This window comes from Schistocerca cancellata, chromosome 2 (genome assembly GCF_023864275.1).
Source record: "Schistocerca cancellata isolate TAMUIC-IGC-003103 chromosome 2, iqSchCanc2.1, whole genome shotgun sequence".
Lineage (NCBI taxonomy): Eukaryota > Metazoa > Arthropoda > Insecta > Orthoptera > Acrididae > Schistocerca > Schistocerca cancellata.
Window position 1 is genome coordinate 463,912,213 of NC_064627.1, and position 17,132 is coordinate 463,929,344.

At 37.5% G+C, this 17,132-nt stretch overlaps 1 protein-coding gene across 1 annotated transcript in view; it reads left to right on the forward strand.

Annotated features, from left to right (window-relative positions):
* The window catches only part of LOC126161972 (cytoplasmic dynein 2 heavy chain 1), a 778,966-nt gene that overhangs the window by 325,396 nt on the left and 436,438 nt on the right, over positions 1–17,132 (forward strand). Inside the window, 1 exon segment of the mRNA XM_049918163.1 lies at positions 15,221–15,554. Within this exon segment, the coding sequence (XP_049774120.1) occupies positions 15,221–15,554 (334 nt within the window).

The following is a 17,132-nucleotide window of genomic DNA, read 5'->3' on the forward strand; positions in this document are numbered from 1 at the left end:
TCTGTAGGCTGTCTGTCATCAGTGCTGCAGTAATTCTATCATAGCGTTCTACAACTAACAGACATAATAAAAGAGTGTCCTTCTCTACAAAGCCAAGCTAACTGGCTTTATATAAGGTTGAATTTAGAAGCCAGTAGAGCGCAGAGGACTATACAAATCATGTTCCACATGTGATCTATTATGTTGATGACGTAGCTACACTAGTACCTAGATCCCGTCCATGGCAACAACTCCCTCTCGGTGGGTGACGGTAGTTGGCCTGTGACTAGGGACAGGCAGGCAACACTTTGGAGATCTAGTGAACACAAACCACAAATTCTTCAAACATTTCACACTGGAGAGGAGAAGATGTACTTTATAATGAAAGAAAGTCACAAATCATCTCATCAGAATTCCTGGACCTCTTTGTATTTCTTACTAAATAAACCACAAAGTCTTGCAGCATTTCGGAGTCTTAATGAGAGTATGAGATTTATAATGAAAGGAAGTAATAAATATTATGTAACTTGAAGGTGCAGTGGAGGAAAAAGGAAAAGGAAGGGAAGAAACTGATGATGGATCAGAACTTTATGCAGAATTGACAGTGACAAGTGAAAATGTCGGCTGGACTTGGACTCGAACCTCGGATCTCCTGTTTACTAGGCAGTTGCGTTAACCGCTGCGCCATCTAGACACAGTGTTTATTGCAAATGGATGAACTATCTTGACATGTTCCCTGGCTGACCTACATTCCCACCTAGTGTCACCTATCTACAGTCCCCATCTGTGTTATCCATGCTCACTAATTTTTAGATTCCATCCGAGGTCGAATGTTATTGTGCATCTGCACTGAAGGTTGTGGATTCATTGCCCATCAAGGTGAATCAATTATATGAATGTATGGAGCCTATTCTTTCAGACGTGTCCAGAAGAACAGACACCTTGAATTCATATAAACAAAGTCATAAATGAGCTCATGAGAATTCCTGGACACCATTGTGTTGCTTCCTACAGAAACCACAAGGGCTTGCAGAATTACAAATGGTGAAAATGCATTGCAACATGTGTTGAGATCCCATTGCACTGATTACAATGTAATGTACCAAGACAGAACAGCAGATCTCTTTAGTTTAGCTGTAGAGATTGCTGACACCATTGGTATAAATATTTACAAACCTCTGCAAGCCAGATGGCAAATCCACAGGCAAGATCCTTCAGCCATCTAGTTGTGTATGTTGGTAATTTCAACAGCCATAGTCATTTCTGGGGATATCAGGAAGAAGACAGCAGTGGAGCCATTCTAAATAAATGGATAGATATATACAACCTATAATTTGCATACAACCTTAAAGATCCAGTAACCTTCTGATCTGACATATGGATATAAGACTATTCTCCTGATTAGGCAAGTCATAATTAATTATGTCACTGAATTTCAGTTAGCCCACTTCATCTTTATGGAATTTTCAGTTGATGAATGAGGAACTGTTTCATAAAGGTCTCGATAATACCAGGTGTCTCAAAATGAATATTGGGGTTTTAAGGTTTTGTAGCATTTATTACACTCAGCTTATGATAATAAATGATACATCAAATGAAAAATTAACTTAAACAGTTTTTTTCACAAGTTCAATGTGAGCACCATTTGTCACACTGCACACATCAAGTTAATATTGAGTTCTTCCCAAATCTCGGTCAGAGTGTCTGAGTAATTGTTGCAACAGCTACTTCAGTCCTGTCTCTTAAGTTGGGTAGATCAGTTGGTAGTGAAAGCATATACATGTGATCCTTTATGAACTTTCAAATGCAAAAATCGCATGGCATCAGATTGTATTTTAGTGAAGGCCTTGCAAAACATGCTCAGTCATCCTGGCACAAAAAACAAAAAGAAACATTCAGTTTAGGGGAGTCTTGTTGCAAATGTACCATTTTATGGGGATTTGCTGATCATCAGATGCGCATGTTAAATATGTTCACATTTGCACTTAAGTGAAATATTGATTCATCACTGAAGATCACATAATCTAGAAAATATTCATTGTCGTGCAGCAACTTTTCATTTGCAGAGGTGACATTTAAACTGTAGTCTGTAGGTTTTAGAGCTTGTAACAACTGCTTGAGATAGGGATGTAGCTGTAAGTGTCCCCTTAAAAGTCTCCACACAGATATCACTGGAATTGCTAATTCATGACTAGCCTTCCAGACTGATTTCTTGGGGATATGCATGAAAGACTGTATCACTTGTTGAACTCCTTTTTCTGTCATTCTTGGTCTTCCAATACTCTTCTCTTTGTAAAGACAGGTGGTGTCTTCAAACGGATGTTTCCATCTATGGATGTTGTCATCACTTGGAGGATTACAATGGAACTTAGTACAGAATGCATATTGCACCATAACAACAGATCTAGTCCTTGCAAACAGTAGAACACAAAAACCTTTCTCTTCACTAGTTGGCATTTTTGCTACTAGTGCTTTCTAATGGAAGACAGAAGATACAGTGCATGAGTGTGTGCACTGGTATACAAACAGATATGTTTGAGTAGCTCTTTCATTTGATATGATAAATGCTACAAAGCCATAAAGCCCTGATATTCATTTTGAAATACCCAGTACTTTTCAGTGGATTTCCCTAGTTCCATCTAATTATGAACAATATGTGGGTGCAATTAAAGTTAATGCCAGTAAATGTATTCCATGTGGGTTCCAGAAGGAGTACATCCCCAGATGGTCTCAAGAATGCAATGATTTATTTGCTGAATGTGAAGAATCTCACAATGACACAATAGCTGATAACCCATTGGGAACTTCCAATGAGGACACAAAAGAAAAATGGCATAAAACAATGTCAGGGCTCAAGTTCACACATTCTAGGTGGAAAGCCTGGAACCTTATAAGAAAATTTGGTACAGATCCAAAGTCATCAAACACAGTTACACATATGAATGCTAACTCTGTTGCATCCAGAGTAATAAAGATTACAGAAACTAAAATAGACAAGGCACACGCATGAACTGTAATAAATGAATTGTACATAAAGAGATTACATCTAAAATGACATACAGACTATTCAAGTGACCTCTGCATTGAGAAACTTGACATAGCCTTGGATATATTAAAAGTAAATGAAGCTTTTGGGTTTGATGGTGTATATCTACAGTTTCTTAAAGCAATCAGAAATTGTGGCTCATTGAATTCTTCCGTGATATTTTGAGAAGTGGAAAGTTACCAAAGCTTTGAAACAGACTAATGTAATTGCCATCCTGAAACCAGGCAAATACAGTACCAATGCTTCTCACTACTGAATATTGCTATTCAGCATGGCATAGAAACCAACTAGAAAGTCTTATTCTAGATAGCATTCAAGAATCCAATGATCAAATCATCCCTGTTGAACAAGGTAGCTTTAGGAAACATTCGAGCTGCTGTGCTCAGCTCTTAACATTGAGAACTGTAATAGAACCTGCAGTTTTTTAGATCTAATGGCAGCTTATGACACTGTGAGGAGGAATGGAGGAAGGCATTGATGACAAAGTCTATTGAAGTCATCCCATTTGAAAAGCTGGTGTTTCTAGTGAACAACATGCTCCTTGGCAGGTGTTTAAGTGATCCTCAATAGTCAAGTCAGCAAGCGGAGGACTCTAAATAATGTCCTACCTCAGGGATCTGATCTGGTCCCCATTCTGTTTAACTTGAATATCCGTGAGGTGCCATACACTGAATCCGTGAAAATCCAGCATGAATACATCCTAGCATTAGTCTTCCAGAGTAAATATCTTTTGCACTGTGAGAATGTGCTGGCATGTGATCTGACGAAATGTAGTGATTACTTCTATAAATGGAGACTTAAGTCTATTGTAGATAAACTTGAGGTTACAGCATTCCATCTAAATGATAAAAAAAAGCCCAAAGAAAGCTACATGTGACTTTTTCTGGAATCAAATAACCAAATAATTACAATCCAGTATATCTGAGAATCACTCTGGTTCAGTCCTTGTCACTTAAACAGCAGTGAATTAAGTTATGAAAGAATTTTAGCTCCAGAATGAATCTGCTTTTACAAGAAGCAGTTGGGGTGCAGATGCCACAACTCTGTGATATGCTGCTCTCACTCTTACGTATTCTGCTACTGAATGTTGTGCTCCTTTATTGGAAAGCAGTGCCCACACAACGGAGACTGATAGCTTAATGAATCCATGAGGCATTATCACTAGTGCTGTTAGATCTACTTTCTTTCAGTGGTTGCCTGAACTAGCTGTTACTGATCTGCAAGATGTAAGGAGGAAAGCAGATACAATAAACATATTCAAGAAGATCACTTCTCGTAAGAACTTTCCCTTCTATGATGCCCCCCAAGATTGACTGACAACTCATTTGAAGCCACAGAAACCACCCTGGGTTGATGCAGAAATTACGAGGGTTGAAACTTTAATAGTAGCAACTATTTATTTACAGCTTGTACAAAACAGATACGTGTTTCAAAGTTTTACTGATCTTCAAAGTAGTCACCAGCATTGTGTATAACACGTTGCCAGTGACGTGGAAGTCGTAGGATACACTTAGCAGTGCCAGTTGTGTTGACAGTTCGAGCGGCGCAGTCTATTGCCCAACAAATATGTACCAGTTCTGAAGCGAATGCCGTGAAGTGTTTCCTTAAGTTTAGAAACTGAGGTGAACCCATGAGGGCTTAAGTCAGGGGAGTGCAGTAGGTGGTATAGCACTTAGCAGCCCCATCAGTCAAACAAATTAGTAACATCTTGTACTATACATGCTTGAGCGTTGTCTTGCAAAATGATAGTCAGGTCCTGCAGAAAGTGTCATCACTTCTGTCTCCATGCTGTTCATTTTTGGAACACAACCTACGACCAGCTTAGAGACAGAAGTGATAACACTTTCTGCAGGACGTGACCATCATTTTGCTGGACAATGCTCAAGCACATACTGTGCAAGCTCTTACTGATTTGTTTGACTGATGGGGCTGCTAAGTGCTATACCACTTACTGCACTGCCCTGACTTAAGCCCTCGTGAGTTCACCTCAATTTGTAAACTGAAGGAAACACTTCAAGGCATTCACTTCAGAACTACTACAAATTTGTCGGGCAATAGACTGTGCCACTCCAACTGTCAACATAACTGGCACTGCTAAGAGTATCCTATGACTTCCACATCGCTGGCAATGTGCTATACACAATGCCGGTGACTACTTTGAAGATCAGTAAAACTTTGAAACATGTATCTATTTTGTATGAGCTGTAAATAAATAGTTACCACTATTAAAGTTCCAACCCTCGTATCAATTCTTTCTATGTGTGAACAACGCTGCAATTACCAGCCACCCAACAGTGCTCACCTGGTTTAAGATCCATATCAAACGTTGTTGGAGCTGAACTGCACTGGGATGGGTCAAGAAACGTGTGGTTACACCTTGAAAACGTATGGTTTCCATTCAAGCAGAGCAAACAATAGAGCACATAAAATTAAGCATATGACAATTATCTCAGGACTCTACCCCAAGTGATTGTTTGTGCTCTGGACAGTCTTTCAAGGATCACTACAGATGTCCTATCACAGTTTGAATACTTAAATAATTTTCTTTGTATTATGCACTACTGAAGATGCCGATCATGAATAGGTAATTTGAATAATTAAATAATTTTCTTTATATTATGCACTACTGAAGATGCCTATCATGAATAGGTAATTTGAATAATTAAATAATTTTCTTTGTATTATACACCACTGAAGGTGCCTATCATGAATAGGTAATCTGAATAATTAAATAATTTTCTTTATATCATGCACCACTGAAGGTGCCTATCATGAATAGATAATTTGAATAATTAAATAATTTTCTTTATATTATGCACCACTGACGGTGCCTATCATGAATAGGTAAAACATGTTTGGTACACACAAATAAAATATTCAGTTGCAAAAGATTTTTTTCTTGTTTGTATGATAGCACAGCATGTGGTTATGTTCCCTGCATGGACTGATGGCAGTGCTTGTGCAAAGTGATGGGCAAAGTGTTTCAGTGTGCTTAGCAAATTACAGAATGTGCCATTTAGCATTGCGCATAGTGATTAGACAGTTTCGAGTCATGCCTCCAACAAATTTCTGCTGCTTTATGAGAATTAGCCATGGAGACTGTTGGTGAACTTTAGGTTATCTGAAAATGTACATTTACAACAAAACCAACTATGGATAACACATATACCTGAAAAACAGCTGTGGTAGTTTTTGCTAACACTCTTGTTATTTAGTTGTGGAGAATAAGTGCATCAGTATTAGGAGAAGTGTATTTTTTTACAAATACAGAATGCCCCTCTTTCACCTATAATATCTGTACTGTATTTCCCACTTCTTTTGTGTTTTGGTACACTGTATTTCTCCTGAATAGCCTGTACTTATTTATGATTATTCAGCAATAAATAATAAAATAAGATGAAAAAAGTGTTACAGTAGTTAGTCAAGAAAGCTATAAACTTTTGTTAGTGAGCTCGCTTCTTTTGTTGTCTATTTGAGTCACATATATTCTATGAATCACTATGTATAATTTAGAGAGTTATTACTGTAAGAGACTGCTTTACTTAACTCTGGGCTTTGAAAATGTTTAATATATTAAAGGAAGTTAAGCTAAAATTTGTTTGCCATGAGTAAGAAGTGTATGACATGCCATAGGACTGTTAGTTCCAGCATGTAGTGTGAGGGTTGTTACAGTTTCTTTCATGTGGGTCACTGTAACGGTATGGGAAGTGGGGAAATAAACAGAGCTCATTGGTTTTGTAGGATTTGCTATAAAGATATGGAGATAGTGGAAGGAGGAGAAGATTGCTGTCCTTCAGGCAGAACTAGATAAGGCAAAACAAGATCTGGAAAGGTTAAAGGTACGTTGTCCAAGACACGACGCACACTAGCGACTGCGACGGGTCGCTACGTGACGTCAGTAGTTGCCTGCTGGCGCATGCGCAGTTCGAGTTTGGGATGCGACGCGCGACTGTTGCGGCAGCTGCCGCAGCACTGCACCAGTGAGCAGTGTTGCGACGGAAGTCAGACGACACAAAGACATACGGCTGCCAGAAAGATGTCGAGCCAGTCAAGGAAAACTGAAATGAGCCACTCACAGGATGTGATGCTCTGTGAGCTGGTCTCGCAACATCCTTGCCTTTACGATTTGAAGAAACTTAAATATAGAGACACTATGTTCAGAGACAGAATTTGGGAAGAAATTGGTGCACAGTTGAAAGTGGCAGGTGAGTGAAATATATAATATTTTCCCATTAATGCAAATTTTTCAGGCCTGTTATGAAAATCAGTATAATCCATGCAGATGTAGAATTAGAATGATGAAAATGAACTTGAAGGTCAATTTTCGCATTACTCTTTTTTGTGACGATAAAAATTGAAAATGGCAAGTACATTATAAAATGAACAATCTAAAGTACAACGAGAAAGTTACATTTTACAATACCTTCACTTTGAAAGTAAACGGTAGATTGGTGTCTTGATGATACCTTCTAGTTGTGAAAAACCACCAGCAGATTGTTGTACAGCTTTCTGTAATCAATAGATGTTCGTTTTTGAGGAAGGCATTTCTCAACAGATTGCGCAAACAGTATGCTGCAATAAGTAATTTGTCACATTCACTACAATTCATTGGTAGAAGATGGTGCTCAAAAAACTTGTGCCAAAAGTGCACTACTGTTTTACAAGGCCCTTCTTGTGTGTGACAGTTCACAATTGAAATTCGTCTTTTGTAAATCCTGGAGTCATCTTTTGAGTGCAGCTTGGCAAGATTAAATGTTCATGTCATCCATAACGATGTATGCTGTCAGAATATAAGAATATGGAAGTTCATTTGGATGGGAATAAAGAGTCAGTCGGCTATGAAAGTTGCCTTAGCTTGTTCCAAAAGTTTCTGCATGGGAGAAACTGACAAGTATATTTTGGGGAAATTTTGTGAACAAGCACGGACATTATTTCTTCCACATTTCTACCAGTGTATACTGTAGACGTTCAGAAGGAAAATTCTAGAGATATTTAAGGTGCAACCCTATCTTGTTGTCAAGAACTTGAAACAATGCAATGACGCTAGCGTGCGCTTATTGTTACTAAACTTATCTTTCATTGGAATTTTAGGTGAAATGTGCAAAAACAGATGGAGGAATATTCGGGACTCGTATCAGAGAAATAAACGAGAAAGAAAGCATGGAACAGGTTCAGATGCCTCAGCAAAACTAAGAAAATGGGTTCTCCGTTAACATTTCTAAAATTTATATAGTTTAAATAAAACATTACATTTTCACTGTAAAAATAATATATCTATATTTATAAATACCTAAAAGTAAAAACTGCTTGATCACTTGGCTTTAAGAAACCTACATTTCGTGGCATTTTAAATGAAATTGTCAAGAGCATATGGAGAAATATTAGTAACTCATACCGGAGAAATATATGACATAAAATGGTTTCATTAGGTCCAAATGTGTCAGCGAAACAAAACAAATGCATTCTCTGTCGTGTGGTCGTTGCGCGTCGACAGAACTGGCGGCTAGTCGCAACGCTCCCGGAGATATATGAGCCCAAATCTCGGAAACGGAGATCGATATCATTCTGATCTCAACTTTAAAAATAATTTCGATATGTTAGCTTCTTTTCATCGGCAACGATGTATGACCTAACGTGAACCATACATAAAGTAGCCAGCGACCACATTTTTCACTGTACACAATTCAAATTTTATGCAGTAGGTTACCTGTAAATTAAGTATCGGAATAACTGTGACGAATATCGGAAAAATAGACACCTCATTATCAAGCTTTCATGTGAAACTGTAAGATACGCAAACATCAATTTTTTGTGCCTTTTACTTTCCTCACAATTGATAGAGAAGTAATATACAGCGAAAAAAACACGCAAAACCGGAAGAGATACTTTTCAATTTTTTAAAGTGAAAGGAGAATCTGTATCGAAAAACTAACTCTGGGAGCCGATGTAACTTTGTTGCAGTAACATACAGTATTTTTTACAGCAAGAAAATCGGAATTCTTATTTTTCTTATGTATCTGAATCTGCCGCCGCCGACCGGAGCTTGGGAAACGGCGACGACTCCAGTCGTGTTGCGGCCGTGTCGCCGTCTGCCAGGGTGGGAAAAGAGGAGGGGGCAGCGTCGCAGTCGCAGCCGCAGCCAACTGTCGCGTCTTGCACAACGTAACTTAAGGGGAGAGAAAGGAATAGAGAGGTTGGAAGTGAAAATGGGTTATGGAAGAAATAGGAACAGGACTTTCTAAGACAGTTTTATTGTCAATGTGGAAAACAGGTTTGATCTGTTGTCACAATTGGAAACTGGTGAGCCACAAGTAGGTGTATGAGTAGATAGGACACAACAAACTTTCAAAAAAATGTTTGAATGTTTGAGAAGTCAGAAAAAGATGTGAAGAATAAGAAAATTTTGTTGTTAGGTAGTTCGCATGGTAGAGCTGTTGGCCAACTGTTACAGGATGAACTATGGTCAGGTTACCAGGTCACAAGTTTTTTTAAACCTAGTGCAAGTCTGGGTCAGGTTCACTTCACAAAGATGTCACAAAGGAAGACACTGTGATAATAGTGGATGGGGCAGCATAGACAGAGACCTGAATTGTTCATTTGAGGGTGATCTGGTAACAGTAGCTTCAGCAACAAGACATACTGGTGTTGGGGATGTGTCTGTTCTGAGGCAACATGACTGACCTCATTTAAACTGTTCTTTTAGGAGAGTTAATTTAGAGGTGAAATCGCTTCTTGGATCAGGTATGGGGTCTCATATAGCTGTAGTTCCTGTTGACTCTCTCAATAGGTGGGACTATATTAGCCGTGGCCTTCACCTCAATAGGAAAGGGAAGGGAAAGTTGCCTGGGGTAATAGCAAATACTTTTAAGGGGAGTCACTATCACATGTGGTAAAGTACCAGTGGTTGCAAGTGGCAGAACAGCAGTTTTTTTTTTAGGGTGGGAAGGGTAGAAACAAAATACGTTCAGAGACAGGTTAAAAATGACTTTCACATTGATGAAACAGGTGGCCAGAAAGGAAATTTTGATGTACACAATTCATGCAAACAGCCTCTAATTGAGACTGGAGATGTTCAGAAATTGACAGAAAAATTGGGTCCATCCAATTGTAATTCAGCCAGTGCACAAAATCAGTTATCTTTATTGCATCAGAATATCCAAGGACTGAGGGTGAAGCTCAATGAGTTGCTCATTTGTGTTGAAGAATTAGAGTTGACCAAACCAGTTGATATCATTTGCCTCTCTGAAAATCGTGTGACCACTGTTTAGAATTGTTAAATGTTACAGGAATTAATTTAGCCTCTTACTTCTGTGGAGAAAATCTGAAGAAAGGAGGAATTTCCACATTTGTTAGAAACTGTTTTAATTTCAAGAATTTATTTTGATAAATTTTGCTCAGAGCAGCAAGAGCAACTTGTGCAACAGAAGTAGTATTCCACAATAAGTCCTTTATAATAGTATGTATATACAGAGCACCTTCAGGAAACTTTAACCTCTTCGTAAAAAACCTGGAAGCTCTGTTGCCCCATCTCATAGTAAAAAAAGGAAACTGTGGTTGCTGGTGATTTTAATGTGGATTTATTGAAAAGCTCTGTCAGTGCACAATTATTGCTATCACTAACACTACATTCAATTTAATTCATGCTGTGAACATTGCAACTAGACTGCTGTTGATAATATCTTTGTAGACAAATCTAGGGAAAAAAGTCATATCTCAAGACCATTACTAAATGGGCTATCTGATAATGACATTCATCATTTTATGTTAAATATTAAAATTTGTCAGGATATAAAATCTATTAAATCTGAGTGCAGCAGGATAATAAGTCAGTCAGAAAATGGGAATTTTAGGAGACTGCTCAAAGACACAAACTGAATAGATGTTTACAATACTTCTGACGCAAGTGGAAAATATAGAGCATTCATTAATAAAGTTACTTTCTCATTTGAAAATTGTTTTGCCCTAAGGGTAACTCAGATCAGAGGTAAAAAAACAAACCATGGATTACACAAGGAATCAAGATATCATGTGAGACAAAAAGGAAACTATATTTATTATCTAGGAACTGCTCTGATGTTAGCATTGTAATGCATTACAAAGAATACTACAAAATATTGAAGCAAGTAATCCAGAAATCTAAGCATTTTTATTATGATAAAAAGATAATCACATCAGGCAACAAAATAAAAACTTTATGGGATATAGTGAAGACAGAGACAGGAGCGGCCAGAAAGGAAGAGGAACAGATAGCTTTAAAAATAAATGAGACATTGGTAACAAGCACTTGTGGTGTTGCAAATCTGTCTTTCTGTTACTGACAGCTTGTGATTATTGGGTTCAGTAAACAGTGCAATGGAATACCTGAGACCAATCCAGTCTCTACAAATAACTTCAGTAAAATGGAATTGACATTCACTTCTCCAAAAGAAGTAGTATCAATCATAAAATCCTTAAAATCAAAGTATTCTAGTGGTCATGATAACATATCAACCAAGTTAATCAAAGAGTGTTCTTGTGAGTTGAGTTCAACCTTAAGTTATTTGTGTAATCAATCTCTTATCAGTGGAACAGAGTGGTTAAAATATGCCCTTTATGAGAAGGAGGTAAAGAGATACTGTCAAACTAACGACCAGTATCGCTTTTGTTGGCTTTTCCAAAAAATTTCAAAAAGTTGTGTTCAAGTATCAAGTATCTGACTGCAAAAAATATATTATTAAAGTCACAATTTGCATCCCCAAGGATTCTGTTGTGTAGAAGGCTATTTACATGTACAGTGAGAATGTACTTAACACAGTAGGTAACAAATTAGAGGTTACTGGAATTTTCTGTGACCTGTCAAAAACGCCTGACTGTGTGAATCACGGTAGTCTTGTAAGTAAATTACAATATTATGGTGTCACTGCTAGTGCTGCAAAATGGTTTCAGTCTTATTTAATTAACAGGAGACAATGGGTGTCATTACGAAATGCCTGTGGGATAAGCAATCAGTCTTCATCTGATTGGAAATTAATTACAGGTGGTGTTCCTCAAGGTTGCTTCTTGGATCCATTGCTTTTTCCTGTGGACATTAGTGACCTCTTGTCTGTTGCAATACCAGATGCTAAGTTTTTGCAGATGATACGAACATTGCAATAAATAGCAAATCAAGTACAGTTTCAGAAATGGCTGCCAATCAAATTTTTACTGACATTAATAAAAGGTTTAATACTAATTCACACCAAACGAGATGAAGCTAGGTTACATTAATACAATATTTAAGAAAGGGGATCGCAAAATTTGTTCAAACTATCGAGGAATTTGTGTTACAAACACATTAATGAGGATTTTTGCGAAAGTAATTAAAAACAAACTGGAAAAAAATTTTAGAACCCAAGAAGAACAATGTGGATTCACGGCTGGGAGATCATGTGTAGACCATATTTTCACATTACGACAGATTTTGGAGAAACATAGGGAAAAATCAAAAAGTATAGGATTAATTTTCGTAGATCTAGAAAAAGCGTATGATACTGTTCCAAGAAAATTACTTTGGAGAGCACTACATATGGCAAACATAAACCCTTCCTTGATTAAAATAATACAACAAATGTATAAAGATAACATTTGCCAAGTGAAAGTTGGTAATAAACTTTCACAGAAATTTAGAACAAGCAAAGGCCTTTTACAGGGCTGTCCCATATCACCATCATTATTTAAAATCTATATAGATATTAGCCTTAGAACATGGTCTCGTAACTGTAATAGTATGGGATTAGAAATAAGAGATGGAGTTTACTTACATCATTTATTATTTGCTGATGATCAAGTAGTCATAGCACAAGATGGGGAGGATGCTAACTATATGTGCAATCAACTAGCAGTAGCATACAAAACTTGGGGTTTGAAGATTAATTACCAAAAAACAGAATACTTGACTAATGATTCAGATCAGCTATACATTGAAGGAAAGAAAATCAAAAAGGTAAACACTTTCTGTTATTTGGGATCCATTTTAGAAATCGAGGGAAAATCAGAGTCAGAAATCAATAAAAGAATTAGTAGCGGACGGAGGGTCATTGGGATGCTTAACTCAGTCTTATGGAGCAGGAATGTAATGAGCAGAACTAAAAAATTAATATACAAATCCCTATTAGAGAGTGTAGTTCTGTATGGAACGGAGACCTGGACAATTAACATGAAGCACATTAAAAAATTACAAGCTCTAGAGATGGACTTTTGGAGGAGATTGGCAAGAATCTCCAGGAAAGAAAAGATAAGGAACACCGAAGTAATAAGGAGAATGGAAATAAAAGAAAGAATATATGACGTAATGGATAGGAAGAAATTACAGTGGTACGGGCATGTACGACGAATGGAGGAAGCCAGAATACCAAAACTGATACTGGAGTGGGAACCGGAGGGGAGAAGAAGAAGAGAACGACCTGTGACCACCTGGCTCCAAAATGTACAGCACACAATGAGGAGAATGGGCGCAGAGGAAGAGGACACGCAAGATCGAAACACCTGGAGAAATATTTTGAGAGTATAGTTTAAGAACGTGTATTGTTTGAATTGTATTTTCCAAGTAAATTATTATGTTGGAGATAAGCCTCTGTAATGAGGAAAAGCTCAAAAAATAAAATAAATAATACTAATTCACTGTCATTAAACTTTGAAAATACCCTCTGTATTCAGTTCAGAACCTGTAAGAGATTTCCTTCCAGTATATGTATAACATATGAAGACATGCAGATAGAGGGGGTTGACAGTGTATAATTTCTGGAATTACAACCTGATAATAAATTTAGTTTGGAAAGGCATTCCACAGAACTGCTGAAGTACCTAAACAAGTCTGTATTTGCAATGCAAATGATGTCAGATTTAGGTGACATAAATATAGAAAAGCTTGCATACTTTGCTTTCTTTCATTCTGTTATGTTATATCAGATCATATTTTGAGGTAACTCATCAAAGTGAGCAAAAGTTATTAGAATACAAAAGCATACAATAAGACTCATTTGCGATGTAATTCAACAACATCATGTAGAAACTTGTTCAGGACACTGGCATTCTGACCATTGCTTCTCAGTATATTTATTCCTTTATGAAATTTGTTGCAAATAATATGGCTCTAATTCCAACCTAAATCTCAATAATTAATATCGATATCAGGAATAAGGACAATCTACACAAATACCTAAAACTGATTGCATTGTTCCAAAAAGGGCCCTAATATTCAGGAACACACATTTTCAGTAAATTGCCAGCAATCATTAAAAACTTGGTTTCAGATAAGACACATTTTAAACAGGGTTTGAAAGGCTTTTTGGCAGGCAACTCCTTCTATTCTATAGATGAATATCTTCAATAGGGACTGTTAGACCAGCTTAAGTAAAAGTGTCTGTTAGATTTCGGTTTTGACAGCACTTGGTCACAACAGTCAAGATTAGGTATTTTTTATATGATAAATTTATTAAAAGTGCATAACTATGTTTCATTCTGACAGTGTATTAATTCTGTAAACATAAGCAATTCCAGTTTACTGTAATGTATTCACATATGTTGACATTTTCCTGACAAATGACGCGGGAAGTGAGAATTGTATTCATATGTTCTATGCTTTTTATGTTATACTTTCTGACATGTTCCACACTCATGATAATCATCTCATTTTTGGGTCTATGGAATGAGAACTGAATCTAATCTCACTCATATAAAATTGTACAGTTTAAATTCTATGTATGGCACATATAAAAAATCCTTGCTTTTCAATTAATGTCAGTTCTGAATGAAACTGTTGAGCACTTCCAGAAAAAATTTGCCTTAAAAATGAATTAACATTGGATTACCTACTACTTAAGTTATTATAAGGTGAAACTAGTGCAGCACTCTGTACAACTGTACCCAGAATCTGCACATTGAAACTCTACATTCTTTCACTGTAAGACATGGGTCAATGTCAATACGACCATTGTACTGATAAGGCTTTACCAACAGATAATTAATTTTGTTTCTGATGAGGCTACTCTCCAAAAGTTGCATTCTTACTATGAAGTAACTCATGTTGAGCACCATACAATATTTTCTTCATTGAGTATGCTGCAAAAGATTTTGTGGTCCTAATGAAGGCACAGGTGCAGTTGTTTATGCTATCACCATAGCATATAGGATTTTGTTCAAAGAGCTTTGTGAGTCACACTGTGAAATTGTTTGTAGGAAACTACTGTCAAAGCAACAACACTATGACTGGGGCCTCCGAGCACTGAAGACTATACTTGGAGGATGTGGAGCTGCTATTCGAGCACATCAGAGAGAGAAAGGCACTTCAAATAACAGTTCTTTATCAGAATCTGATGAAACTCAGTTAGTTGTCTCAGTGCTGCGTTTGAACACAGCATCAAAACTAACCTTTGCTGACTGTAAAAAATTTGATGCCTTAGTTCATGACATGTTTCCTGGAACTGAATTTGTTGAATCAACTGGAAAAATGCTCAAAGAAGCCTTGAGAACAAGTTTCTCAGAGCTTGGATTACATTTTAATGAAAGACAGGTATGTATAATTTATAATGGAACAAAACATCAGTTAATATTGCTTTTTTTCTTTTTGTTTCTCCTATCCTGCTCTATTTGTCACTTGGTTAGTGCTCAGTGGTGCACAGTTTAGTTCTTCATTGTTTTACAGCCTATATTGTCATTTTTAATTTCCATTCACAAAGCATCATCTGTTATGTACAAACTTGTTTCTCCCATCTAATTATCTGACTCATACTTCTTCCATTTCCGTCACATGGGCAGTTCTTCTATTCACCATAAAGCATGAAGATAATAGAGGATGCCCAAAAGTAATGTAACTTTATGGGAAAGCTAAATATTCTCAGAGTATTTCTCATGTTACTTCTCAATGAAAAATATGAGCTTTTGGTAGTATCCACCATAGCGTTTGTCAGAAAAGTAACTCATTCTTAAAGAAGTAATGGAAACACACAAATGTAAATGCTGTAACAGTGCACACTGCAAATAGAGACTCATGGTATCTAGTGCCTGATTCTATACATTGCAGAGTGCCTAGCCCATAGCATGTAAGTTGTTGACTCAATCTAATTTTCACAGCCTCTAACCCTATGGCGCATGATTTTCACTGCATTGGAAGGCTGTTGATAGTCACTTCTCTGGTGTTTTCAGTCATTCTGGAGGCTGCAAATGCATCCAGGACCAACATCAGTAAGAAGTGCCCACTGTGGTGGACTGTGTGCACTTGCAGCCTCAGGACTGATTGAAAAAGTCCAAGAAGTGATCATTAACTGCTATCCTTTGCAGTGGATGGTATGTGCCATAGGGTTAATGATTGAGTGTCAGTAGTTTCAAGCAAGAGATAGAATGACTGTCTGCTCAAATTATGTTTTTGCACTCATTTATAAGCCTGTGTTCAACAACACAAGATTGTTTTAGATTTCTGTTCATGATGTGCTGCAGATATTCAGAATAGTGCTGGGAGATGGTTCAAATAGACTGTCCCACATAACTATTGCCACATTAAAATGCAATATCATAAACACCTGCATGATATTGCAGATACAGATAGCCATACCATAGGTGCAACCACAACGGAGGGATATCTCTTGAGAGGCCAGACAAACGTGTGGTTCCTGAAGAGAGGCAGCAGCCTTTTCAGTAGTTGCAGGGGCAACAGTCCAGATGATTGACTGATCTGGCCTTGTAACACTAACCAAACCGGCCTTGCTGAGCTGGTACTGCGAACGGCTGAAAGCAAGGCGAAACTACAGCCGTAATTTTTCCCAAGGGCATGCAGCTTTGCTGTATGGTTAAATGATGATGGCATCCTCTTGGGTAAAATATTCCGGAGGTAAAATAGTCCCCCATTCGGATCTCCGGGCGGGGACTACTCAGGAGGACGTTGTTATCAGGAGAAAGAAAACTGGCGTTCTACGGATCGGAGCGTGGAATGTCAGATCCCTTAATCGGGCAGGTAGGTTAGAAAATTTAAAAAGGGAAATGGATAGGTTAAAGTTAGATATAGTGGGAATTTGTGAAGTTCGGTGGCAGGAGGAACAAGACTTATGGTCAGGTGAATACAGGTTTAGGTTAGGTTAGTGTTGTTTAACGTCCC